General features: G+C 48.0%; 1 protein-coding gene across 1 annotated transcript in view; it reads right to left on the bottom strand.

Moving 5' to 3' along the window:
• Window positions 1-7,641: 7,641 nt before the first annotated feature.
• The window catches only part of PTGFRN (prostaglandin F2 receptor inhibitor), an 85,477-nt gene continuing 65,125 nt past the window's right edge, over window positions 7,642-27,993 (bottom strand). The window contains exons 6-9 of the mRNA XM_049618375.1: window positions 25,725-26,144; window positions 17,415-17,522; window positions 12,594-12,899; window positions 7,642-11,088 (exon numbers count right to left, since the gene is read on the bottom strand). Coding sequence (XP_049474332.1) covers window positions 10,922-11,088; window positions 12,594-12,899; window positions 17,415-17,522; window positions 25,725-26,144 — 1,001 coding nt within the window. The 3' untranslated portion in view covers window positions 7,642-10,921. The remainder of the gene's footprint in view (window positions 11,089-12,593; window positions 12,900-17,414; window positions 17,523-25,724; window positions 26,145-27,993) is intronic.

A 27,993-nucleotide genomic window follows, 5' to 3' on the forward strand; every position in this document is an offset into this window, starting at 1 on the left:
CAGCGCTTTTTAAAGCTTCTACTTTTATCATGGCTGCTAACATCCCATAGATCAAAGCAAGTCACATGGCCAAGTCCAAATGCAAGAGATAGGTTAACAGCCTCCATCATCTTTCTAGTGAGGAGAACTGCAAAGTGACAGGGGCAGAAGGACAGGTAAAGAACCGGAGTCACTGATGTAATCAATCTGCCACATGCCCTGAAAGAAGAATTAGTTTAGAAATGGGCATTGACCACAGAGACGATGGTTGCCAATAATACACGGTATCGGTATTCCTGAAATACATTCAACCAAATAAATATGATGCAACTTCTCATTTCTAGCCGTTGCCAGAAAGAATGGTTTTTTCCCCTTTTCATTTTAGTGGCTCCATTTCTGCCAGAATTAACACTGACTGAGTGATGTCGCTTCTTTTCTGGAGAGGAAAAAAGAAAAGAAAAAGAAGCTTTCCGTTGTCCACAGGGGGAAAAAACAAGAAAGAAAGAGAGCCAGAGAGAGTGTTATTCCATTACCTGGGGAATCACTGCATTGTAATTGTATCAGCTGAAAAGAATGTAAAAATGTACTTCCTGAATCAGATGGAGGGAGAGAGCCAGTAATGGACAAAGCAACACAGGAATGTACAAAAGAAACAATTTTGTTCCAGTTCCTGGAAGATTAATAAAAAGAAATGTGTGGGGTTTTTTTGAGACTTGAAATGCACACGTAGCCCACAAAATCACAGCAGCTAGATATGTGGCCTCCTCTCTGAAGCATTCAGGCCCCAACATATTTCAACAGGGACCTTTTACACGTAGGCTTTGTGCAAGATATTTTCATATACACGATTTTAGAGAATAGCTCACATCACCATGTGACAGGTACGACTAATCCCATCTTACAGATGAGGAAACGGAGGTTCAGAGGAATCAACTGACCTAGCCAAGACTGTATGGCTAGGAAATGGATGCCTATTTGCTCTTGGCTCAGTGATTTTTATTTTTTTAATTTTACCTCCAGTACAGTTAACATACAAGTGTTATATTATTCTCAGATGTACAATATAGTAATTCACCAATTCCGTATATCACCCAGTGCTTATCACAGTAAGTGCACTCTTTAATCCCCATCACCTATTTTACCCATCCCCCCGACCCCCTTCCCCTCTGGTAACCATCAGTTTGTTCTCTATAGTTAAGAGTCTGTTTTTTCGTTTGTCTCTTTTTTGCTTTTCGTTTTGTTTCTTGAATTCGACATGAGTGAAATCATATGGTATTTGTCTCTGACTTATTTCGCTTAGCATAAAACCCTCTAGATCCATCCATGCTGTTGCAAATGGCAAGGTTTCTTTATGAGATTCCATTGTGTATGTGGTGTGTGTGTGCGTGTGTGTGTGTGTGTATACATACACCATATCTTTATCCAGCCATCTATTACTGGACCCTTGGGCGGCCTCCATAATTTGGCTATTATAAATAATGCTGCAATAAACAGGGGTGCATGTATCTTTTTGAATTGGCGTCTTGATATTCTTTAGGTAAATGTCCAGTAGTGGAATTGCTGGATTGTAGGGTAGTTCTATTTTTAACTTTCTGAGGCACCTCCATACTGTCTTCCACACTGGCTGCAACAGTTTGCATTCCCACCAAAATGCACGAGGGTTCCTCTTTCTCTACACCCTTGCCAACATTTATTTCTTGTGTTTTTGATTTTAGCCATCCTGACAGGTGTGTGGTGAGAGTGCTCTTGCTATTATACCTTCTGGCTTGCCGTTCATGATTCCAGAAGGCAGAGAGTGGGAGGAGATGGAAAAGAAAAACCCCAAGGGGTCAGTAGGAAGCTTGTCATGATTTTCCCTGTTTGAGCTCTTGCAGCTTAGGTCAGATTGAGGGCCATCCCACAGGTGTTGAATTTGCCAAGGCAGAGGAAGCCTGCGGACCAAGCCTACATTCGTGGAGCACCAAGCAGTGACCCCACAGGAAGGGACCATACTGACCTCAGTCAACACCCTTGTGAGGCAGAGGAAGAAACAGGCTTTGAGAGGGCCCAGCTGTGACCTGGCCCCACGATGGAGAATGATACCCAGGTCTCTTCCCACTTGCCTGGCTCCACCAGGAGCTGACAATTAGTTAACCAAGGCCGAAGAGCTTTTCATGGGGCATGGAGACTCCTGTCTGTGGGGCAAAGGCTGAACTGGACTTCTGTGGGCAGGGGCAAGAGCCAGGGCGTTGGGTGGGGATGCGGCTTGGGCGTAGAAGATGGGGAGTCGGGGACGGTAGCAGAAGAGAAAGAGCAGCAGAAGGGATTCCTAGGCCATCTGCCGTCTCCAGATACTCCCTTGCTAAGGGCTAGTCCTTAAATTTCCTACCAGGGAGTAACTGACAGCTGTGTCTCATCCCCCATTTGTATGCGGACCATCACATACACTTCCAACCCCACCTTGTCCCTTAAGTGCCAGCCCAACCACCTTGCTGGTGGAGAACATTTCCATTTGAAGGTCCTCCAGGAAACTCAAACTGGAGTCTGAGGCTGAAATCCTTGTTTTCTTGTTCACACTTTGAGTGTCCGACGTGGTTGGACGCGGCTGTATCCACCCAGACCCACGCTCTGGCCTCCACACTCCACATCCGGTTATAAAGTCCTATCGGCTCTTCCTCAAATCTTTGAGGAGTCCATCCTACCTGCTGCTGTCACAACCGGGGGCCTCGATTTTCCTGCTGGACTAACGCAGTTCAATTCATCTCCCAGCCTTCCCTGCACACCACCCTCCCTGATAACAGGATGATGTAAGATAGAAACCTAGCCAGGCATTCTCCTGATCAAAGTGTTTCGGCAGCTCCTCAAATATTTCTAGAAGATCCAGTCCACACTCCTTGACTTGACCTTTATGAGCCAGCCCTTGTCAACTCTCTGCCCTTCAGACACAGAACGGTGTCTTTCTGCTGGGTCTTACCATTGTTTCCCTCTTTAACTGTGCAGATACTAACTCCTCTCCTTGGAACCCTGCCCCCTCCCTACCTGGGAAATACCTGTTCATTCAAAACAATTTAAAATCTAGGCTTGTAGATTCTGTCATTTTTATATGGTAATAAAATGAATTATTTATGTGCCACCCTCTCCTACAAGACCTATGAAATTTCGTAGTGATAGGATCCAGTGCTGACTCATCTATCTAGTCAACAAATACTCAAAGCTTAGAATATTCAGGCTCTGTGGCTGGTGTACTGATTTACAACACGCACAGGAATTTCTCCCTTACCCACGGCTTTACTTTCTGCAGGCACCTGCAGCCTTTTGGAAGCAGGTGATCCTCCTTCTGTCACACCGCCACAAGGTCAGTAGTAGCCTAACGCTACATCACAATGCTGACATCCGTCACTCACCTCACTTCATCACAGGAAGGAGAGTTACAGGACCACAAGATATTTTGGGAACAAGAGAGACTACATTCACCTTTTGCTATCGTATATTGTTATCATTGTCCCATCTTATTAGTAGTTATTGTTGTTAACCTCTTACTATGCCTAATTTGTAAGTTAAACTGTATATATGTACACATAGGAAAAAAACATTAAGTAAACAGTTTGGTACTATCTGTGGTTTCAGGCATCCTCTGGGGGTCCTGGAATGTATCCTCTGTAGATAAGGAGTGGGGGGCATGAATGTATAGACTTTGGAGTCAGAAAGGTCTCAATTCAATTCCTAGTTCATTTGAGCAAATTAATGTGTCGTAATTTCCTTATTTCTAAGAACGGGAATATTAACAGCAGGAACTCTATCATCTGAAATGATTAGAGCTGTTGGTCAATGAACAGAAAATGTCAGGTAAAGTTGAGAATTGGAAAAAGATTCCTATGTACGTTACGCATGTTATTTTCAATTGGAAGAAGATTCCTATGTACGTTATGCATGTTATTTTCTTTTTTTTTTCTTTTTTTAACGTTTATTTATTTTTGGGACAGAGAGAGACAGAGCATGAACAGGGGAGGGGCAGAGAGAGAGGGAGACACAGAATCGGAAGCAGGCTCCAGGCTCTGAGCCATCAGCACAGGGCCCGACGCGGGGCTCGAACTCACGGACCGCGAGATCGTGACCTGAGCTGAAGTCGGACGCCCAACCGACTGAGCCACCCAGGCGCCCCTATGCATGTTATTTTCAATTGGAAAAAGATTCCTATGTATCTTACACATTATCTTCACGTCAACCAACGTATTCATTCACCAATCTCTCGACATAAGCCCAGGTCTTTCCTTGGAGCATGGGTCTGTTTTCCGGAGCCTTCTAACCCTTTCCTGCAGAGACCAAACCTATCATGTCTAGTCTAAAACTTTAAAGTTTGAGTTCTTTCAAATGAAGTAAGAACTTACGATTTCTTTCAAATGAAGAATTTAAGAAACATTTGCGAAGCCAACAAAGTACAGAATCTTTTCCACATTTTCGTGATTTGTCCGCCATCAGTCTTTAACAGTTTTGCCTGGACCTACTGATAGCATTTTTTTTTTTTTTTTAAAGCGATTTGTCTTGGTTGAGCCTTTCCAGAGAATTCATCTTACTTTTATCCACACTTGGTTGGCAAGCTGGAGCTTCTGTATGCAGTTAAGAATATGCAGATTATGACCTGCTGAATGAGGGGGCACGAGCCACACACGTGGGGTCAGCAGGTAGCTTTCTCAGCATCCAAGCCCCCCAGGGCCGCTTTGATGGAAGGTGCAGTTTCCAGACACTCACACAAAGGACGTAAAGTCACAAGATTTATTACTTGCACATCCCAGCCAACGGGCGTAGGGGCACCAATCTGGGGTTAGGGTGGCCTCCGTGCCAAGGTCATGGGTGAGCACGAGATAGAGAGCAGGGGAGCAAACCCCTATTAACTTTAAGGTGCTTGGGGTGGAGGGTCTCACTCCAACTTTTCCAGGGCTTCACTCTAAATGGTTATTTTATTTTAAATTTTTATTTATTTTTGAGAGACAGAGAGAGAGAGAGAGAGAGACAGCAGGAGCTGGGGAGGGGCAGAGGGAGAGGGTGGGAAACAGGCTCTGTGCTGATAGCAGACAGCCCGATGCGGGGCTCAAACCCACACACTGCAAGATCATGACCTGAGCTGAAGAAGTCAGACGCTTAACGGATTGAGCCACCCAGGTGCCCCTGTGACAAAATATTTTAAGTTGTTCAATAAATAACTATGTGAGCTTCTGAAATTACAAACGCGTGTATTACAGGGTCTTGTTCCCAAAGAGCCCCTCCAAGTGGCTATTTCAAAAGGTGTCCAGAGAAACACAAAGCGGGGACTGATGGCAGGATTCCTAAACTCAAGTCCTTCCCTAAGTGTCCAAATTCTGGGTGGGAGTAGGGTCGTCACCTGTAAACATCTAGGCATCTCGTCACCACACCTTTTTCTGGCACTCACATCTCACTGGTGGCCGTGCAATGGACTTACGTAATCACAGGAGCCACACTGGTGGCAAAACAGGTTGGAGGATAATCAGGACGGCGAGGGCTGAGGTGAACGTCGCCGCTGCAGGTGGAACTCAGGTGTGCCCGTGCAGCCGGCGAGCCTCAACTGGCGAACGTATTAATCATGTCCTTCTATGTTGTTTTCTGAGACTCTAATATCTAGGGCCTCGTTGACCCTGGGGACCGCTGCTCCCAGAGCCGGCCAGTTCCTAGCGAGAGGAACTGATTCACCGTGAGCACGCCTTGCACGCACAAAGCCACGGACCCAGAGCCCACGCCCCCACCACCTTCTCCAGCGGCACCCACACTCAGGACCACTGTCTCCTGCCCTCCTCACCCCAGGGCCAGGTACCAGAAAACTAGGTTTTAGGTTTTCTGCACCCCAGAGCCCAATGAAATTAACCAAACTGCGGACCCTGCCTTGCCCGTTCTTCCCCGTGAAAACCACGATAAAGGCTGCTGCCTGTGCTTCTCCCCGCCCTCCGCCTCCTGATGGACCCTGGTCTCGGCCGTGTGGCCTCCCAGCGTGTGGCACGGTGCGCCCCCTCCTCTTGGGATCGGTGAGTATAAAACAAACTAGCTTTTCAGTGCCAGTCATCTCTTGTTCTGCTGGCCCTGTAACACCTAATAATAACAAAACCCGTATGTTAAAAAAAAAAACAGGGTGCGACGTACAGTGGTCTGTGGGTCAGAGTTAATGAGTGGCTTTTATTGGGAAGATCCAGTTACACGGAGAGCAGTTAAGACAGCGTCTGCTGAAGCCACCGTGGGAAGACTGGAGGTACTTAACCTGGTGTACGGCATATTACAATAATCCCTGTGTTTGCTGTTGCCATGACGAGGCCCCTGGGGCCACAGCAGCGAATGGTCCCTGCCCTCACACCACTTTCAGGCTTCCACAGCATTTGTCAGGGGGCCCTCAGCTAGCCGGGAGGAGCAGAAAAGGCTCCCTGGGACCCAAGTACAAGTTAGCCAGGCAAGCAAATGGTATGTGGGCAAGCAAATGGTATGTGGGCAAGCAAATGTTTGTTTTGTTTTTAATTTAAATTTTTTTAAATGTTTATTTATTTTTGAGAGAGACAGAATGCAAGCAGGGAGGGACAGAGAGAAAGGGAGACACCGAATCTCAAGCAGGCTCCAGACTCTGAGCTGTCAGCACAGAGCCCGAAGCGGGGCTCGAACCCACGAACTGTGAGATCATGACCCGAAGTCGGACCCTTAACCGACTGAGCCACCTAGGCGCCCTGTCGTTTTGTCTTTGATTTAAACTGAGGTAGGAACAGGTTCGGTCATCGGTAGGGGGCTGCTAAAACCCAGCTGTGACTATGTCACATTCTGATGTGAGCAGAACCCTCCTGGTTCACCGAGAAGCATGAGTGACGGGCCATCCCCCACAGTACGGCATTAATTGTGCATTTATACACTGCATGTACCTTCTATATCCTTAGGCAAGGTTAGTAACTGGGACGCAGACCCGGCCCCTGAAGACCTCACAGAGAAGCTCCCTACCCAGGACACTATGGGACCCACAGGGGAGTGTGGGGTGGGGGGGCAGAGACCAGCAGAGAGTTGGGGCTCCAGAAGCCAGTGGCCTGGGAAGGAGCACTGTTTTTCTATCACAGGGGCCGGCACCTCCTGGACCAGTTTGGCTCCAGACTGGGTCATGAGTCAGAAAAGCCGTTGTGTTCCAGTCACGATAAGGTCACAGAACCTTGCGTTTGTTTCCTCATCCGCAGAAAGGAACAACGTCCAACTTCCCCCTCTCATGACGAGAGACCCATAAGGTCATGAGAACTTACCAAAGAACCAGGAGACCTTCCTCGGCAACAGGATCCTGGCCCCCAGCTTTCCATGTGGTGGGGCTCTCAGTACTGATCCTGTTAGATCCACTTCTATCTTTAGTGACAACCTACAACGTTATTGCAGGAGTCAGAGAGATCGGAAGGTGTTAAAGCTGCCACTGGCATTCGGCCGTGATGCCTCACGCAGAGGGGACCAAAAGGTAACGAGACCAAGTTCCTCACACGACTTCAATTTAAATTAAACTTCCTTTAATGAAATAAAAAACAAACGGTGCATTGCATAATATCTGTGGTCACAGTATAAAACAATACAATTAGTTCATGTAACATCGGGTATGGACAAAAATACACGAGACCCTTTCTTTGTCTATGTCAAATCTGGCAGATCCTTCTGTGCGACGCTAAGAAAGACAGAGAGTCAACTTTTTTTTTTTTTTTTTTTCGCCTAGTGATCTGCGCGCAATATTTATCACGGAGAATTTGGTCAAACAGCAGAGGAGGACTTACCGAAATCCCAGATCCCTTCTTCCTCTGCTGCCATTGGTGAAGCTAAAAAAAAACACAAGTTTTCTGAAAGTAGCAAGTTGTGTAGTATTGCTTATTATTCCTGCCCAAAAGGCTCAGTCTTTGGCTCACGGATGTCAGTGACAAAATCATGGCTGCAGGCAGTCTGTAAAGCAAGAAGCGAGAGCCACTGGGGGAAACAGACAAGGGTCTGGGCAGGAGGGATGTCCTTTGCCGGGATCTTAAGGAAAAGCCACGTGGGGGGGGGGGGGGGGGGGGAGGGAAACACACAAATAAATACATTTCTAAATTAACATTTAAATCCAGTTGGTGAGTCAGAGTTCCATCGTCCCATGAAAAATCCGAAGCGTTGTTAAAAAGTCAGAGTTTGCATTTTTTTTTCTTTTTTCTTTTTTAAAAAGTGAAAAGTGTTATGTAAACATCATAAAGTAAACAATTGAAAGTAATTTTGAGGCTTCTATCTGAACATAGCTTAGGCTCTTCCTGGGGGCTGTTTTTATGATTAGTAAAAAAAAAAACAAAAAACAAAAAACAAAAACCCAAACTGTTTATAAAGTTTCTTTTTGTTAAGAAGTGCAATTTCATCTGTGTGAATTGTGGCTAGGTTCTTCTTCTGTTCACACCAGTGCCTCTGGCAGGAACCCCCTTCCAGAAGAGCACTTTGGGGGGGGGGTGGGGAGCCGTATTTGGTACAGCAAGAGAGTGTATCTCACATATTTAAAAGGACACACATTCCAGGCCAGTTTCTGGCCCTGGATGGAGTGAGGTCCCTGGTACAACACCCTGGGATTTCTTCCTCCTCTGTACCAGCCCCGCGGCGACTGGCAGTGTGGCCAGCCCCACGATCACAGGGTGGGGTTGGGGTTAATGCCTTAGCAACCCCAGCCTCGAGCTGCAGTGGCAGTTTGCAGTCAAATGCTCTACCATGGAGCGATACCCCCAGCAGTCGCGGTTTGAGAGCAGAAGGTACAGCATGTGAACACCTGTCACTTGCCATGTGTCTGGCGTGACCCATCCATGGTTTTACGCATACCTGGGGCCACCTGGCCACACTCACAGCAAGGTACCCTTTGCTCTACCAAGAAGGGCCTGCACTACGACAATCCTGAATCTTCTTTTAATGGTGATAACTGTGTGGACTCAAAGGGCACTGGTGTCCCTAACGTAGCACCTGTGAATGTGTGTTCCCTCTTCCGTTCCCGTATATACAATCACCTGGGACCCACCTCCTCTGAGATAGCATAGTTAAGAAACAACTGGTAGAAAAGACCCGAATCTAGTGCCATCAAGGCCTCCTCCTGTTCCTCTGGTCACCCGTGCTTGGGTGGGGCAGGTGCTGGGCTTGGAACTCATTTGTGCCACTACCGTTAACACGGCGTCTACCGTGGGTGGTCCCCTAGGTGAGCAGGACAAAAAGGGAAGCGGGGTGGCAATCTGCCTCCTGGGGGCGACTCAGTGACAAGGGCAGAGTGGGCTGTGGGCAGCGCAGGGAGGGAAGCAGCGGGGACGATGGTGAGCCGGTGGGCGGGGGAGTGTGGCTCGTCTGGCCCCTTGTGACAAAGAGCCGCACATGAATGGCCATCATTTTGTAGGACTTTATTGCTCAAAACAAACGAATCTTTTTTCCCTTCGGAAGACAGAGCAGCGTGAGATCCGTCAGAGCCAGGATAAAAGCGCAGAGGATTGCAGTGCGGGGCATGACTCACCAGTGAGCCTCAGAAAGCCCACTGGGATGCTTCCGAAAGGCCAGTGCTATGCAGGGGCAGATGCCTCGGGGAGCAGAGGAGCTCTTTTGGTCCGCGTCCTACTCCGGGTACGAGCAGTCGGGCAAAACGGATTGCTCTCAGATCTACTTTGTAGGCTGTTCACACGGCAGTAAATTGCTGGTTTCCTTCGTGTTCCTAACAGGAAAGCAAACATACCACAAAGCGTACCCTTGCTCGCTGACCCCCGGCGGGGGGTCTTACGAAGACTTGAAGGGCTGAAAAGGTCATGGAAAATGCACGGTTCTTCCAGGCAATTTCTGATTCTGTGAAGTCGGTCAGTCTTGCAAAAGCAGCAATACACCTTCACATTAAGGAGCCCAAGCAGCCACGAAGGACGTGGGGTACACGTGTGGGTGTCCCTCGGCGGCCGAGGCCTTCGCCTCCCACGAAGGGCAGGAGAGGGGGACGGAGGTGGCGTCCTCCTCCAGACACAGCCCTGGCACCCCGACACTCCTGGCCCGAGCCGAGGACAGCTGACCCCCCAGGACCCTCTTCTGCGCTCCCTGGGGCCCCCTGAGGCACGGTGGCCTCAGAACCATCGGAGTGAGGGCCTGCTCCTTCCCTCGTCCCCAACCTCGTCTTCCTTGAGGACCTTCTTACTGCCCCGGACAGAGGTGGCTGTGTATTTTTCTTCATATTCATTCTTAAGGCTAAGGTGGCAAGATAAGGTGCTTGGTGGGGAGCCAAATTCTAGATTCCAGGGCCATTTCAGCACGCTCACATAAAGCAAATACGAAAGAAATGGAAAGGGGGCAGAAAAGCAAAAAAAAAAAAAAAAGAGGAAAAGGAAAAGAAAAAAAAAGCATTTGGGCTCAGTAAGAAGTTACATACTGCAAGTTTAGATTTCAAATGTCTAAACCCCTGAAAATACGGGGTGGGTAGGGTGGTCAAAGCCACGAATGAGCCTGCGGCACAGGTCTGTGTTGTCGCTGGGCCGGGGCGGACGGCTTCGTCTAGCGGCCCTCCTAACACGGGCCCGACACGGAAGCTGGCTCCCGGCGGGCAGCTCTGTCCTCACCTAAGACAAAGAACTCTGAGAGCCACCGTCCTTCCTCACCGCGACCCCTCGAAACCAAACATACGAACACACACAGGTCAGAGATCTATAAACCGGTAGGAGAAAAAAATTAGACAAAGGGTAACCATTAAAAAGCCGCAGCCGGGAACACACACACGCGATTGTTCTACCAGAAAGTGCCGTGGGAAGAAGAGTCGTGGGCTGGTAAACGTGTCCGCGCTCAGAACTTGACATGCGGAGGGGAGAGAGCGCCCGGTCCCACCTGAGATTGGAGAGGACTGGTTTCTAGTGTCACACACTGCGCGTGAAAAAGATCGCGGTCCTCCTCCCGCCCCGTCGCTCCTAGACCGCCCCTGTCGCGGCTCCCCCGGCGTGGCCTAGTCCATTTCCATGGACATGAGGCGGCGGCGCTCACGCCTTGTCTCCTGGACCTCCTTCTTACAGCACCAGTGGGAGCTACAGTACCCGATGAGGCAGGACAGGAGCCCGATGACGGTGGACAGGCCCACGCCGATCAGCAGCGGGTACTTGAAGGCGTTCAGCACTGGAGGGAAGGAACAGGGGGATGCCGGTCAGTGATGCGAGGAGGCGGCCTCGGGAAGCCTGCCCCCTCCTCTCCCCTCCCCTCCCCACCCAAGCGGGTGTCCCCGTGGGGCCCAGCTCGCACTCAAGTTGTCCCCAGCACCTAGCGCAGCGCTCCGGGCAGGAGCCCTCTTATCTGCCCACAAAGTGAGCAGATGACACCCCGCCCGGTTCTGTGGAGAAGAAACAAAAAACCGGGAGAAAGATTTCGTTCGTTTGATGTCTCTGAATGTCAGCTTGCTTTTTAGGGTTTTGGCAGGAGACTGATTTTTAAAAGTCAGTATAAGGGCGCCGCACATTCAGCAGCAGATGCGTCCTTAAAAGAAAAAAAAATAACACACAACACTGTTCATACATCAATTCTGTGCATCGAATAACTGAAGTGTACTAGCGGGGCTATTTTAAGTAACACTAGAGTCGATTATCCAGGAAAGTGAATAATTCCCTCCCTTGTTCAGGAAATCTGGCTTTTCATATGGAGCTACTTGAAGCAAGGAATTTCTGAGATGCAAACAGGGGATAAATGACGAAGTTTCAGGAATGCACAGACACGGTACGGACCGCACACCCCCAAATCCCAAGTCCCTTCTCCCAGAAGCAGCAGCACTCTTTGTGCGGGGGCTAGCACGCCTGCTGGCAGCTGGCATTTAATGTCGCTCACCTTTTGGAAGAGCCCATCGTACGGCAGAGGAGACAGAGCGCCACAGAGGCTAAGGCATCCGTCGACAAGCTGGGGCTCCAGTTCCAGTCTCCCCCACACTGACATCTCAGGGACACCCACTCAAAGCTCTCCCCTAACCCTTGGAGGCGCCGGGGCTTTAATTCTCTCTGGGGAATTTCTCCATTAACATGTACTCTGAAGTTTTTGCAGAGAAGACAGGTTTCTCATTAGCCCAGGAACAGCTGCCCCCGCTCTGGGATGCTCGGGGAACAGAGGGGTGGGAAGGGGACCCTCCGACCACCTAGTTAGAATGACTCTGGAGGTCGGTGTGGGCCAACAAGGCAGGGAGCCCCCTTCTCGTCCCAGGGTTCCGGAGAGAACCCCCTGCATGCTAATGACACCAGTTGGATCCTCCCTTTTCCAAGAAGCAAAACCAAGAGGGCAGGAGGGGCAGGAACCCACTCACCGCCTCTCCCGGGGCCCTGAACCCGCTCCCTCGACGCCATTCTCTGGCTCTGCCTGGCAGAATCCATGCCAGCCCCGTGACAGGGAAAGGGGTCTGCACAGAATTCGGAGAAACCATCAAACGTCTCTCCGGTAAGTCCTAACCACCACCTCCCGGTGGCGGCTCGGGCACACGATGCCGCGCCTGGGGTAGCAGCAAGGCCTCCTTCTGCGTGCCGGCCCAGGGCAGGTCTACAGAGAGAGAGAGGGCCGGGTGCTGGGTGGCACGTTCCTCAAAGGGCGGCCACCTGACCCTGTCGGCCGCCGCACAGCCCAGAGACATAACCGGACGTCCTCCTTACCATCCATCTTCACAGTCACAAAGATGGGCTTGGAGTAGATCTCTGCCTCCTTCTGCCAGGAGCCTGTTGGGGACCTCACCCACGGGGTCACGGAGCAGTAGTAGTTGCCAAAGTCCTGGTCCTCGGAGCCATGGACTCGCAGCAAGAATTCCAGCACGCCGACACGCTCCAGGCTGAGCTCGCTCTTCCGGTCTCTCTCGGCCGTGGTCACAATCCCCTTCCGATCCAGAGAAGACAGGAGGACGGGAGCCTTGTCCAGACCGAAGGAGTGCACCGCGAACCAGGACACGTCAAAGGCCATGTCGTCTGTGGATTACAGACCACGCCAAAACCCTGGGTCAGCGCAATGGGCGGAAACGCCACACGAGGCTAACACGCGCGTAACCTCGCCAGGGGCCAGCGCTGGCCTGTATGTCTTGGGTCTCACTGGATCCTTGCGACCCCACGATGACGGCTCTGTCACACTGCCCGCTCAACGGCGGGACCAAATACCTTATTCGAGGTCACAGAGCCAGGGGCGGGAGAATGTGTGGCTTTACCCAGGGAGCGTAGCTGCGGACTCTGCCCTCTTTTTTTTTTTTTTTTTTTACATTTATGTAGTTTTGAGAGAGACAGAGCACAAGCGGGCGAGGGTCAGAAAGAGAGGGAGACAGAATCCAAAGCAGGCTCCAGGCTCCGAGCTGTCAGCACAGAGCCTGACGCGGGGCTCGAACTCACAAATCGTGAGATCGTGACCTGAGCCGAACTCAGACACTTAACTGGCTGAGCCACCCAGGCGCCCCGACTCCGCCCTCTTTTTTTTTCAATTCATTTATTTTGAGAGAGAAAGGCAAAGGGAGAGTGAGCAAGGGAGGGGCAGACAGAGAGGGGGAAGAGAGAATCCAAGCAGGCTGCTGTCAGCGCAGAGCCCGATGCGGTGCGAGAACCCACGATCCGAGAGCAGGAGTCGGATGCTTGACCGCCTGAGCCACCCAGGCACCCCCAGAATCTGCCCTCTCTATCCTGCCACTGCCCAGTCCAACGGGCACCCCAAACTGTCTCCCACAGCAGTGTTCCTTGACATTTCAGGCAGAAGAGCCCAGACCCAGAGGCTGCTAACCGTGGTCAAGGACAAAAGGTACATAAAGTGACCTGTACACAATTCAGTGTCAACAGTTTAGATTTTATTGTTCTCAGTCCTTTTCTTCCCCGGCCGAAGCACTCAAGTTCCAGACAAGAGGAAAAAAACCGTCAAACTGAGAAAATTGAACACAACTTAACAGTCCCAGAGAGGAATACTACTGAACCTTAAAGTACCCTGCAAAACGAGGGCTCTAACAGCGTCAAATAAATGAAGATGGGCATCTGACAAAGAAGACTGGTACAAGAGGCAGTGCTCACAGGGTGTGAAGTCAGAGCACATGCCATGAGCCCCTGACCTCTTCCTCTGGCCGTTCCCAGTGGAGCAGCAGTGTCAGAACTGGGACACATCCAGCAGGCAAGAAAGGACCACGAGGCCACAAACACGGTTTTCTCTCTCTGTGTTTAAATGTTTATTCACCTCTCAGAGCCAGTGAGAGAGAGAGACAGAGCGTGAGCAGGGAAGGGGCAGAGAGAGAGGGAGACACAGAATCCGAAGCAGGCTCCAGGCTCCGAGCTGTCAGCACAGAGCCTGATGCGGGGCTCGAACCCACAAACCGTGAGATCACGACCTGAGCCGAAGCCGGACGCTCAACCAACTGAGCCTCCCGGGCGCCCCCAACACCGTTTTCTCTCAAATTCACTTGACAAGGCTTTCTGCATACATGTGAAATTACCCCATGTCTGTTAAACAAAAAGTAACATTTATTCACTAGCGAAAATACACTGGTGCCTTCCAATAGCGCTACGTCAAGGCAAACCGTATTCAGGTGCTTACATATTAAAAGAAAAAAAACAAAAGCAAGACTTTGTACAAAATTATCCACATGGTTAAGTCCTTTCCAACTTGCTCTGGAAATGCTAAGCGCCAGAGCAAACCTCAGCTCCCTACCCACAGGATGACAGCTCTCCATGCCAACGCTCAAAATACCTGCTTTCCCTCCCCCTCGTCTGCTGTGGCACTTGAGCAGAAAATCGGATTGTTCTCAGTGTGTGGGTCATCTCTTGCCAAGAAGACCAACTCCCCGGGGGAAGGGGGGGGCAGAGGAAGTGCTGTCAACATCCTCACGCCCTCGCGGTGCCAGGGCAGAGGGGGCCCCCGGGATCATGGTCACGTGCTCAGTGCAGCTGTCGCCTGCGGACGCGGGGTGGTTACCGAAGGCAAAGTCACAACTGCTGTCCCCGTTATGTGGGCTCCGATTCGTGCCCCAGTCCCGCCGCACCTCACAGAGCTGAGGCCGGCCTGGAGGGCCAGGCTCCCGGGCTGGACCAGTACTGGCGGGCCACGTGGCCTGGAGGAGTGACTTAATTCCCCACGGCTCAGTTTCCTCGGCTGTAAAATGAGTATTAGGGCTTCACCGTGGTTAAGTTAGCTATCTCTGCAAGATGCTTAGAACAGCACCTCGCACGTGGGAAGCGCTCGCTAGCCCTACCTCCACAGTACGACACGCACCGTCCACAAACAGGTGCTAACAGGGAGGGGGTTAGCGCCTGTAGCAGAGGCTCGCGGTGCCCGCCCCGACCAGCTGCTGACGGTGCTGACTGCTAACACTCTCACACCCGTGCCCTCTTGCCGAGGGTCAGCCTCAGCTGATGGAAGCCACCTCCTGGAGGTTAGGAAACACCCTTGCTCCCCAACCGTTCAGCCCGTGAACAGTGGCTGACTGACGGCGGGGATCTAAAAGCCCAGTCCCTCACCTCAAGGAGGCCATACTCTGTGGTACAACCCACGCGCCAGAACTCCCCGTGGGGAGTTAAGACTCGTTCTGAAGTCACGTCTTTGCCTGGCTTCCTTCCCTTGCCCGGCTGGACTCCCTCACTCCCTGGGCGCACAACTTCAATTAATCACTTGCACATCTGTCTCGGGGCTTTGCTTCTAGAGGGCGTGACCTAAGACACTGCCTCTAAAGGGCCACATGATCTGCCCCGTCCCTCTCCTTCTGGGCACAAGAGCGCCTTGGCGCTTGGCCCACGTATGTGATATGTCCTTTCCAAAAGAGAATTCCTTCACGGCCCATCGGATGCGTGAGGAAAACCTGAATTATAGCGTGTGCTTAATTATTCAGAATCTTCCACCCACACCGTCCACGGGGGCAAAGTTCTGGAAAACTGTGATCTGCATGATAACAGCCACCTAGAGCTTCGGTAATTACCCTGGGGGAAAAGACTCTTATATTAAGGGCATGATTAATATATGGGGACCCATTCATTTGCTGAGAACGAACATTTACATGATTTACTTTTGCACGTGTCACAAACGAGCTTCAAGGGTAAACATGGTACCAACCGCTGAAAAGGACGTACCTCCCCTCCTCCTGCCAGCCTCTTATACTTTCACTTTCGTTTCTACTTCTGAATCCCACTCTTTCCTCACACCCCCCCCCCCCCCCCCCCCCCCCCCCCCCCCCCCGTCCACATCTCAGCTTATTCGAGACCGAGGCACCCTACCCCGCACCTTGAGAACAGAGCTAACCAACTGGTGGCTTGGAGGGACTTCTTTTCTTTTTCACCAATTCTTCTTTCTCCCACCTCTAAACCTCAACCATGTCGAGGCTCCCTGCAAGAACCAATTCGGTGTCAACCAGCTAGTCCCGGGGTCCGTAACCTGCAGCCCGCAGGCCAGACCCAGCCCACCACCTATTTTTGTCAATAAAGCTTCGGTGGAACACAGCCAAGCGCATTTGCTTACATACTGTCCGCGGCTGCTCTCGCTGCGGAGGTGACTGCTGCAGAGGTGACTGCTGCAGGCCTCCCACGAGGCCAAAAATACTTCTCACTGGAACCCTTTATGGAACATAACTGCTGACCCTGCGGTAGTGGCTACCCGAACCGCGGGCCGGAGAGCCTGCGGCCACCCAGGCCTCTGCTGCTCGATGCCAGAGGGATCGTGACGTTCACTCTGGTTTCCCTGCAGGCCGTCCTCGCGTTGCTTACAACCTGCCCTGAATACAGAATGAAAACCTGCTTCCCGTGCCCACCCCAGGGCCACGCATCCAGTGGTCTCTGCGCAGAGCTCGATTCCTTTCAAACCCTGCGGGTCTAAGTGTCAGGCGAAGACACCGACTGGTCGCTGAAGGGGGCCAGGCAGAACAGGTGTAAGACTGATGGCCCACGGCTCCCAGGCGTCCTGTTGGCAGTGCTAATATTTTTTGCAAAGAAAAGGTTTACAAAGGTTTCCCAAGAATTTAAACAATAGCACCGCCTGGTCGCTCACCCCATTTACTCTGCTCTGTATTTCATCACAGACTTAACACCACCTGATATTACATTATATGGTGATTTCTGTCTCCTTAATCAGGTGGCAATCTCCGTGAGAAGAGACGTGTTCTAGTGCCTCCTCTATTCCCAGTACCTGTTGACAGAAGACGCTCAATGCATCTCTGAATGAATAAATGAATGAAAGACCAGGGAAAGGGGCTGGACTCTGCTGGTAGGTTTCAAAGCAGCTTGTGTCGGCCCCGGAAGTGGCCCACTGATTGCCTTGAGAGCTCATGTTCCAGTGTCTGGAATCATCTAACGCACAGATGCCTCCATCGACAAGTATTTATTAAACACCTACTGAGTACCAAGTCCTGAGCTAGGCAATTTGGGATCAGCCGAGAGTCTAATCCCTGGCCTCCAGGTCTACGCAACACAGTGGGAAGACACGAGACACATTCAGGGAAAGCAAGATGGAGCAGGAGGCAAGACAGAGAGAAATACCTGGATCCAGAGCTCCTCCTTCAACAGCGATGATACAAAACAGCTTGATCAGATCTCCCCGGATAACCGACGGTGTGTCTGAATGCACGGAGGCATTAAATATAGGACCTGCAAAACAGTGATGGCACCTCATTATTCCCGTTCACACTCGTGTTTAAATTCCATTCCTGGCGCTCTAATGGCCATCTAAACGTGGCCCGCCTTCCTTGGACCTGGGCTAGGTGGCGGTCTAAGGTGGCTTTGCTTCTCTTCAGAGACACGTGCATCACACACAGTCAAATGAGCGTCCTCTTCATTACAGCCACCACAGAACTCTTCCTACAGAATTACTTTTGCTTCTGGCTTTTCCCGTACCTCTTCTCTGATGACAACCGTGGTCCCATTCGAAGGCCACCCCCACCTGCCAGCCTGATACAGCCTGGGTTGCTTCTGCTTCTGTGCGGGTCACCTCCAGGCCAAGGTGGCAGGAGAGCAGAGGGAACAGGACTGGACTGGGGACACTTCTGCCCCCCGACGGGGAGAGCGGCCTCGCTGTGCTGGGGACAGGGGCTCTGCCGTTAGGAGGCTGAGATCCAGTGAGCAGACCAACTTGCCAACAATGACGACACTGTAGGGGGCACTGGCGGGCACCACAGGCTCCAATCTGTCAGGGGAAATCGAGGCAGCATGGGTATTGCTTCAAAACACTACCCACACAGGATCGGTCTTGCACACCTTCCTGAGAACACCTCTCCTTGACTTTCAGTTTGCTTTAAAAAAAAGAACTTTTTTCTTCTTCCAGAGGCCAGAAGATGGTGCTACCCAAAGTGTGCTAACTATATAGGGCACAGGTACTCCAAGCTTTCGAGTTTTGAGCACAAAAATGAGCAACAAAATTAGAAGTATAAAGAGTGAACACATAAAGAGGATTTAGTGCTAGAATTTCATAATATTTGCCACAGAGTCAGTTAGATGCATCTGACTGTAGATATAATTGCTATTATGCTATTTGATTACTAGACATAAGTAAGTGACTTATTAAATTAAAAAAAAAAAAAAGTATGCCAGGGCGCCTGAGTGGCTCATTTGGTTGGGCGGCTGACTCTTGGTTTCGGCTCGGGTCATAATCTCACGGTTTGTGAGTTCGAACCCCGCGTCGGACTCTGCACTGATAGTGCGGAGCCTGCTTGGGATTCTCTCCCTCCCCCTCTCCCTAAGAATAAAATACGGGGCACCTGGGTAGCTCAGTTGGTTGAGCTTCTGACTTTGGCTCAGGTCATGGTCTCACGGTTTGTGAGTTCGAGCCTCACATTGGGCTCACTGCTGTCAGTACAGAGCCGGCTTCAGATCCTCTGTTCCCCTCTCTCTCTGCCCCTCCCTTGCTCATTCTCATTCTCTTTGTCTCTCTCTGTCTCTCTCAAAATAAAAATTAAAAAAATAAAATAAACTTCAAAAAAAAAAGTATCCCTTTGCATGGCCGCAATCTGGCTCCTATCCTCTTCACTCCTTTTACTCCTCAGTTTTATGTGATGGCATTACATAGCTTTCAGCCAACCTGATCCGAATAGCTCAGTATTTACCTTATTCTAATTTCTAAAATCTCAGAACAGGCAAACCTGAAGAAGGTTCCAGAATACCTATGGGACTTCTCTTGGGTTTCCTGGGAAGCAAAAAGAGATGGCCCTGGACACAGATTCTGAAACTCATTCAAAGCTAAAAATATTGTGATTACTAACTTTTAAATCAGATCATCAAAGAGGAGGAAGTACTTTTTTTTTTTTTTTAACACCTACAAGAAATGACCGAGAAAGAGTGTGAAGGTCATGCGAACCAACGAGGCAGAGTCGAAAAGGCTGTATTTTCACTTCACTGTGAGTGGGAAGATGAACTGCTCGGATTGCTTTCCTCACACCAAGGACCAGAGTGGTCTGTTCTGCTGGGAGAAAGGCAAAGGGTGGGTGGAGGAGACGGCAGCTCAGGGGGGTGGGGAAGCCCTGAGCAGGTTGTGGGGAGAGTTCAGATGAACCACAGGCAGCAGGAGGGCATCAACTCTGGGAGCAGGGCAGGGGGATCATGACAGAATGGCGGTCCCGGGCATGGGGAAAGGGACGAAAGCAGAGAGAAGAGGGAAGCCTGACCTACGTGTGGATGGCCTGCCCTTCAATTAACTGCCCTCCCAGCCACGGTTCCCACAGGTCCTGACCAGCCTGGATTTGATCTACCTCGATGGCTCCCTGGGAATGCATGTTAGTAGAAGCCAAGGTGACCCGTGAGGACCACACGTTTTCTTTTCTCTGACTAGAAACAGAGCTCCACCAAGGGGCTTTCTGGAAGTGTCCAGCCCCCTTCTGACAGACCACAAAATGAAAATAAAACAGGAAGATCCTCATCATGGATTTAGGTTTCTAAATTTGAACCCACAAAGGAAGACTTACCAATTTGGACAAATTTCACTTTCGTTTCTTTGTATGTCCAAAGAAAACCCAAAATGCCTTGTAGGTCACAAGTTATGGTTGTCATTTCCCCTAGCGGCTACGGCTGTGGGAACAACGGAGCACTTGTGCTACGGCTCACGATGCAGACAAGGGTCTGGGAAAAGGCCTTCATTGTGATATATAAACGGGGGTGCACTTCCTTCTAATGAAATCAACAACTTGCTGTTAATATGGGTCTTTATGCCAGCCTTGGAAATATTTTTATTATGGTCAATTTCTGTGGTAATGCTGTTTTTGCGAGGGAATTTGGTTAACTTCACAGATGACAGACGTCGGCACAGAGAATGTAAGTGAACAATCAGAGTCACTAGATGTCCCCCGATTCCTAGTCTGCAGAGAGTAAACACATGGACCACTTAGTTTTTAAATACAAACACCGACAGGACCATGTTCCAACTCCAGCCCCTAAAAAAAGGTTATCAACAGCAGTATTTTTGTGAAAGCCCAAACTGTAGGCCACCCGCATGTCCATCAATAGGGTAATGGCTAACTAAATTTTCTAGGAGGTGTAGTCATTAAAGTTGTTATTTACCTAGAATTTGTTTTAACATGAAAAATACGTATCTTATAAGGTTAAGGCGGGAAAGCAGATCATGAAAATGTATATACGGCCTGAAGTCACAGTCATGAAGAAAACACGTAAGAGAGGATTTCTAGGAAGACAGACAACACCAATTAACAAGGTCTGGTAGGTTATGGGTAATTCTTTTCCTTTTCTACTGTATCATATTTAAAATTTTTTTCTCTTTTAAGGAGAAGAGCTTTCGTATTATCCTTTTTGAAAGGCCAAAACCTTGAACACCATAACATTTAATCCATATTTCCCCCTGACACTTTGGGTCAGTGAAATTCATGACTCAGCAGGGCCCCTTGGGAAACACCGTCCTCGTACCAAGAGGCAAGTACCCCCAAAACCAGAGGATAGAAAGGTGGACACCAGGAAGGACCTCTTTGTCATATGGCTCTTATGGTGTGCTGCTGATTTTTAGGAAGCAAACACTCTTCAATATCAAGTCAGTGCTTGCTGGGAGTCAATCGATGTGAGGGCACTGTGCTGGAAGGATCTGATGGCAACTTCTCCTAATTCAACTGTGAACTGGCCATGACAACTGCATGGATTAAATACAATAAAAACCTTAGCCAGTCTAAGACGGAAGCCAGTCTTCAACCTTTTATCATTTTATCTGTTGTGCAGAGATTTTTAAGGAATTGAGAAATAGATTCAATACCCATTCCTCACCCAGGAATAAAAAGATCTTATGTCTCCCTTCTTTCCCATAACAATTCGAGAGAAAGAGCAAATAACAAATGTAAAACAAGATGGAATAAACTCCTATAGAGAGTAAAACAGATACATGAATGAAAGACAAAGACCACATAATCCCCTGAATATCAATAGATACAGAATAAGTATTTGACAACATTCACCATCTCTCATGGTAAAAACAAACAAACAAACAAAAACAAACAAAAAAACCACTCACCAAACCAGTAATGAAGGGAAACTTCCCCAACTCAATAAAGGGCATCTATGAAAAACCCACAGTTACAATGTCTTAATGGTAAAAAACTGCAAACTTTCCCCGTAAGATCAGGAACCAGACAAGGATATCCTCTCATGCCACTACCATTCAACATTGTACTAGAGATGCTAGCCAGGGCAATTAGGCAAGAAGAAGAATTAGAAGGCATTCAGTTTGGAAAGGAAAAATTAAAATTGTCTTTATTCACAGATGCCATTTCATTGTATTTAAAACAGCCCAAGGAATCAACCAAAAACAAAACAAAACAAAACAAAACAAAACAAACAAAAAAAACAACCAATTAAAACTAGTAATAAGCCCAACTAGGTCACAGAGTCTGACATCAATATAAAAGGTTGCAGAACCTGACATCGATATACAAAAATCAGTTGTATTTCTTTCTATACACTTGCAACGAATAAACAGAAAAGGAAATTAAGAGAGCCATCCCAGGGGTGCCTGGGTGGCTCAGTCGGTAGAGCGTCCAACTCTTGATTTTGGCTTAGGTCATGATCTGCTGGTTCGTGGGATCCTGCTCCATGTCGGACTCTGTGCTGACAGCATGGAACCTGCTTGGGATTCTCTTTCTCCCTTTCTCCCTTTCTCCCTCTCTCCCTCTCTCCTTCCCTCCCTCTAAATAAATAAATAGATAGATAGATAGATAGCAATTCCATTTACAATAGCATCAAAAAATAAAATACTTAGGATAAATTTAATGAAAGAAGTTCAAGATTTGTATGCTGACAACTATAAAACATCACTGACAGAAATTAAAGAAGGCCCAAATAAATAAAAAGATGTACCATGTTCATGGATTGGAAGGCAGTACTGTTATATGGCAATACTCTCCAAACTGATCTACAGATTCAACAGAAGTCCTATGAAAGCCCCAGCTGTCATTTTTGCAGACATTAATGGGTGATCCTAAAATTCATACAGATATGCAAGGGACCTAGAAAAGCCAAAACAATCTTGAAAAAGAACAAAGTTGGGAAGGCTCATATTTCTTGATTTCAAAACTTACCTCACAGCTCAGTAATCAAACAATGTGGTACTGGTATAGGAACAGACATACAAAGCAATGTTATAGAACTGAGAGTCTAAAAAAACCCTTACACTTATGGGTAAATGATTCTTGACAAGTGTGCCAAGACAAGTCAAGGGGGAAAGAAGAGGCTATTCAACAGATGGCGCAAGAACAGCTGGTTCTTCACATGTAACAAGGCAAAACTGAATCCCTTCCCCTGCCACACACAAAAATTAACTAAAATGGATCATAGCCCTAAATGTTAAGAGTTGAAACGTAAAACTGTTAGAAGAAAACAGAACCATAAATCTTCACAACCTTGGATCAGGAAATTGTTACTTGGACAAGACACCAAAAACATAAACAAAAAAAGAAAAAACTAAATTGGACTTCATCAAAATTAAAAGGTTGCATGCTTCAAGGGATACCATCAACAAAGTGAAAAGACTACCCACAGACGGGGAGAAGGTATTTTTAAACAATGTATCTGTGAAGGGGCTTGTATCCAGACCATATGAAAAACTCAACTAATCAATGATAAAAAGATAAATAACTCAATTTAAAAATGAGTAAACAATCTGAACAGACATTTCTCCAGAGAAGATACACATATGACCAATAGCTACACGAAAGGATGCCTAACATCAACAGTCATTGGGGAAATGCAAATTAAAGCCACAATAAAATACTACTTCACATACCCACCAGGTTGGCTCTTCTAGAAAAGATGGAGAATACCAGGGTTGGTGAGGATGCGCAACACTTAGAACCGTCACACGTTGCCGGTGGGAATATAAAACTGAGCGGCTGCTTTGGAAAACAAACATGGCAGTTCCTCAGAGTTAAAGAGAGCTACCGTATGACCCAGCATCACTCCTCGGTGAGAAATGAACCCTCATGTCCATCCAAAATCTTGTACGCTAATGTTTATGCCAGCATGATTCACAGTAGCCAAAGAGTGGAAACAACTTAATGTCCATCAACAGACAAATGGATAAATGAAATGTGGGACGTCCACACAATGGAATGCTATTCAGCCACGAAAAGGAATGAAGCAATGGCACACACCGTAACATGGACACTTGAAAACATTATGTAAAATGAAAGAAGCCAGGCACAAATGTCCACATATGTGATTCAATTTATGTGAAATGTCCAGAGGAGGCAACTCTACAGAGACAGAAAGATTAGTGGCTGTGGGGGCTGGGGGTGGGGGTGGGGAGTACTAATGAGTCGAGTTTCTTTCTGGAGTGATGAAAAATTCCGGAAGAGATTGTGGACGGTTGCGCAACTCCGTGAATATACTAAAAACTACTCAATTGTACAGTTCACATGGGTGACTTTTCCAATGTGTTAACCGTAATTCAATAAAGCTATTATTAAAAAACAAACAAGCAAATACACAATAAAAGAAACTTGCACTTTCTCTGCTCTTTCCAAATTTCAGGGTTTAAATCAATATTTCCTCTTCAGTAACCTAAAGGTTAACGGATTAGAAGATGCCAGAAGACAATTTTTTTAAGTTTTTTAAAAATTTATTTTGAGAGAGTGACAGAGAGAATGAATCCCAAGTAGGCTCCATACTGTCATCTATCAACAGAGGCTGATGTCAACACAGGGCTCAAACTCAGGAACCATGAGATCATGACCTGAGCCAAAATCAAGAGTCAGATGCTTAACCAACTGAGCCACCCAGGTGCCCCAAGATAATTTCATTATAGTATTAAAGTTTATGTTAATACAAAATAATACTAAAAAAAAACTTTAACAGAAAAAAATAAACTTTAAGGTCTAGTTTACCTTTAATATAAAAAGTAATCATTTAATTCAACAAATATCTCGTATTCACTATGCTGATTCAATTAACACTTGAATTTTTACAGGTGAGCATAAATGTACACGTTCAGAAATTTCTCCCTGCGATCCATGGGAGATTAACTGAAAACATTCAACATTAAACTCACAAATGATGATCGTTCACCTTGATATCCTAAACAAAACTGGGGATCAAAAACTTTTAACTGACCTACCTACCAAAATGCACACACATACCCAGAGATTTCAGAAGAGCTTCATGAATTACACAGATGAAAAAGAAACATTTCTCTATGTATCCATGCCATTAAAAAAAAAAAAAGTGGACCTTTCTGCCTTACAGGCATAAAAACATTCTACTTAACCAAAGATAAAATCAAGTCGGAAATAGACACAAAAATGCCCTTGTTTTAACTGATCTTCCCATACCTGAACACCACCAATAATTATTCCTAACGAACTGGTGACAGGTACATTCATTCATCCATACCACCACAACTCTGGTAACTCGATTAACTGACGGGAAATCTTTCTCCAGTCCCAAAGCAAGGGGAGGCATAAGGTCAGAAGCTCATCCCCTACGGGGAAATACTGCTCTGTAAGTTGGACCAAAACTAGTGCCCATCACCTTCAGTCCTGGGGACCCCTAAAGACCCACTAAAGAGTGAAAGCTATGGGGCTGGATGCCACGGGGGTCTTGGCTCTGAACCTTGCACTTCTGGCAAGCCATTTACAACCCCTCTGGGGGTTCAGCTCCCTCTTCTCTTTGTACTCCACCGTGTTCTCTAAAGGATCTAAAATAGCTGAGTTTGGGTTCATCTATTTAAAAAAAAAAAAAGGTAGTTTTTACACACAAAAACTGATACACGAATGTTCACAAGGATTATTCGCAATGGTCCAGGAACTAGAAAACACCCGAATGGTCACAAGCTGATAAACAGACAAACAAAACGTAGTGTCTCTGCACACTGGAGTATTATTCAGCCATAAAAATGGATGAATTACCGATACATGCTACAACATGGATATCCTTGAGGACACTGTTTAACAATTAAGAATACAGGCAAACAAAAAAAAGAAAACCCTATGTTAAGGTGGAAAAAAAAAAAAAAGACACGAAGACCATATATTATATTCCATTAACGTAAAGTGTCCAGAACGGGTACGTTTATAGAGACAGAAAGAAGGGGAGTGCTTGCTGGGAGACTAGGGATTGAAGGGTGTCGGCGGAGGGGTACAGGATTTCTGCAGGCGTATGAGGAAAATGTTCTCCAATCGACTGTGGTGATGGCTGCACAGCTGTGACTGTCCTCAAAGCCACTGAATTATGCCCTCTGAATGGGTAAACTGTATGGCACGTGAATCACACCTCAATAAAGAAAGCCATTTAAAAAAAAAAAAGTAAGCCACTGGATCAAGATCCTAGGGTCTCTCTAGTTCAGTGTGTGGTTCAACAGGGCTCCCTACTCACCAGCAGTCTGGAAGTCGATCTCAATAGGATTGGACAGACTGGTTGCTGCTTCTCGCCACAGGCTGCCCCGGACAGGAGACCAGGCTGTCACCACGCAGCGGTACAGCCCCGCATCTGACACCTGAGTCTGGTACATTCGATAGCGAAACTCATCTTCCTGCACCTTCTCTAGCACAACGCCATCCACCCGCGATGCGTCTGTCCAGTTCTCCAGCTTCACCACGGAATCCTGGTCCAGGGAGATGATGTACTTGGTTTCATTGGGGCTGGAGAGGTCCCCAACAGGCTTCTCAGCGGTGATGAGAACAGAGTAGCGCGGCGACTTAATATTCTTGGAAGACACTTTGCACGTCATCTCAAATGTATTTCCTGCAGCAAAGAAAGGCTTTGGCTGCCTTGCCTTCACCACAAGCACGGAATCTGGAACGAAGTACCAGAAAGAGGTGATTTCCAACAGGCCTGGTTAAAATGGACGTACGTCTGAGAGCACAATGACGGGGAATTGGAATTTAGGCGCAAACTGCCGCACGACAGCACTTAAGAAAATCCGGAAACCCGGAAAGAAAACCACACGGATCTGGAAGCAGGCTACAGGCCACCATGCTGGATGAAGCAGAAGAGTCTGGAACGATCTGGTGGGCGTGAGGGAATCTGGGAGACTTGCGGTGCCCTCAAGGACAGGAGGCAGAGCTCACGCTTAGAGGACGGGAGGAGACGTGGTTGAACCCAACACCCAAGGGGGACTCTAGGCCACGCCAGTTGCCTGCCCTCCCCTGAGGTTCTGCTGGGTGAGGGAGAGTCCGCTGGGAGGAGCAGAGCAAGGGAGAAATGGGTTCTTTCCGTTTCATCATATGATGCTCTCGGTCAGAATGGGGTGATTACTCAAGTGACTGGAACACGCACCTGTAGCTCTAGTCCTTCCCACAGAGACACTGTTTTAACATTTTGGGCGAGTATCCATGGCTACACTAACTTTACGTTTAAGCACGGTACTCCCTGCTTCTCTGTGAAAACAGAAATCCCTAAGCATATACACATTAGGAGTCATCTATATTATGACAGCTCAATGTCAGGCACGCGGAAGGTACTTCAATATTGGTTGAATGGATGAATAAATGAATTAAACATATTCTTTTTATCCTTTAATAAGATTATTAATTCTATAATCTGCCTAGCTAAAAACTGAAATTTTTATATTGGGTTTTTGCGGGAGCACCAAACCTATTAGGCAGAACATGTGTGTTATACAGTGTCTGTCCAGTGTCACCGGTTCCTGAGGTCCCACAGAGCCACCCACATTCTTTCTTGGTTCACCCGTGAGTTTGGTAATCCACTGATTAATTACCCAAGTACTTAGAGCCTCCCATATTCCAGGCACTGGCGATAAACAAAGAATGCCTTATATGCTAGCAGAGGAAGAGGAACAAAATAAATAAGTAAAATATACAGTATGGTTAGCGGGGGATCATGTGTGAGAAAATGAAGATGAGCCAGCAACGAGGCGGAGAAGAAAGAGCTGTGAGGTAGGAGGGAAGCCTAGGGAGGACACTGTCCCACAGCCAAGGGAAGACCAGAGAGGACGGTGTCCCACAGCCAAGGAAAAACCAAAGTACTTCTGGGAGGAGGGAATGATCACCGGCACTAAATCCCAAGTCAAGTAGGACAGCCAACAACTGGATTGTGCAGTATGTCAATCACTAGCGACCTTAACATGAGGACCGGGGACAAAAGCCTGATCAGGGCAGGTGCCAGAAGGAACAGGAAAAAAGGAACTGGAGACACCCAGTACAGACAAATCAAATGCTTTGGCTATAAAACGAAAGAAAGAGCAGTGAGTGGGGGCCAAGGGGCTTGGGGAATGGAAAGATGGAGGGTGAAGTGAGATCAAAATTACTCTATAGGGGCACCTGGGTGACACGGTTAAGCATTTAACTCTTGATTTCGGCTCAGGTCATGATCTCACAGTTCGTGGGTTCAAGCCCCAGAGTCAGGCTCCACACTAAGCATGGAGCCTGCTTGGGATTCTCTCTCTCTCTCTCTGTCTCTCTCTCTCTCTCTGTCTCTCTGTCTCTCTCTCTCTGTCTCTCTCTGCCCCTCCCCTGCACATGCACATGCATGCATGCTCTCTATCTCTCAAAATAAATACATAAACTTAAAAAAAATTCCTTTAAAGGGACCTCTGGGTGGCTCAGTTGGTTGAGCATCCCACTTCAGCTCAGGTCACGATCTCATGGTTCGTGAGTTCAAGCCCCACGTGGAGCTTTGTGCT

The sequence above is a fragment of the Panthera uncia genome, assembly GCF_023721935.1.
Source record: "Panthera uncia isolate 11264 chromosome C1 unlocalized genomic scaffold, Puncia_PCG_1.0 HiC_scaffold_4, whole genome shotgun sequence".
Taxonomy (NCBI): Eukaryota; Metazoa; Chordata; class Mammalia; order Carnivora; family Felidae; genus Panthera; species Panthera uncia.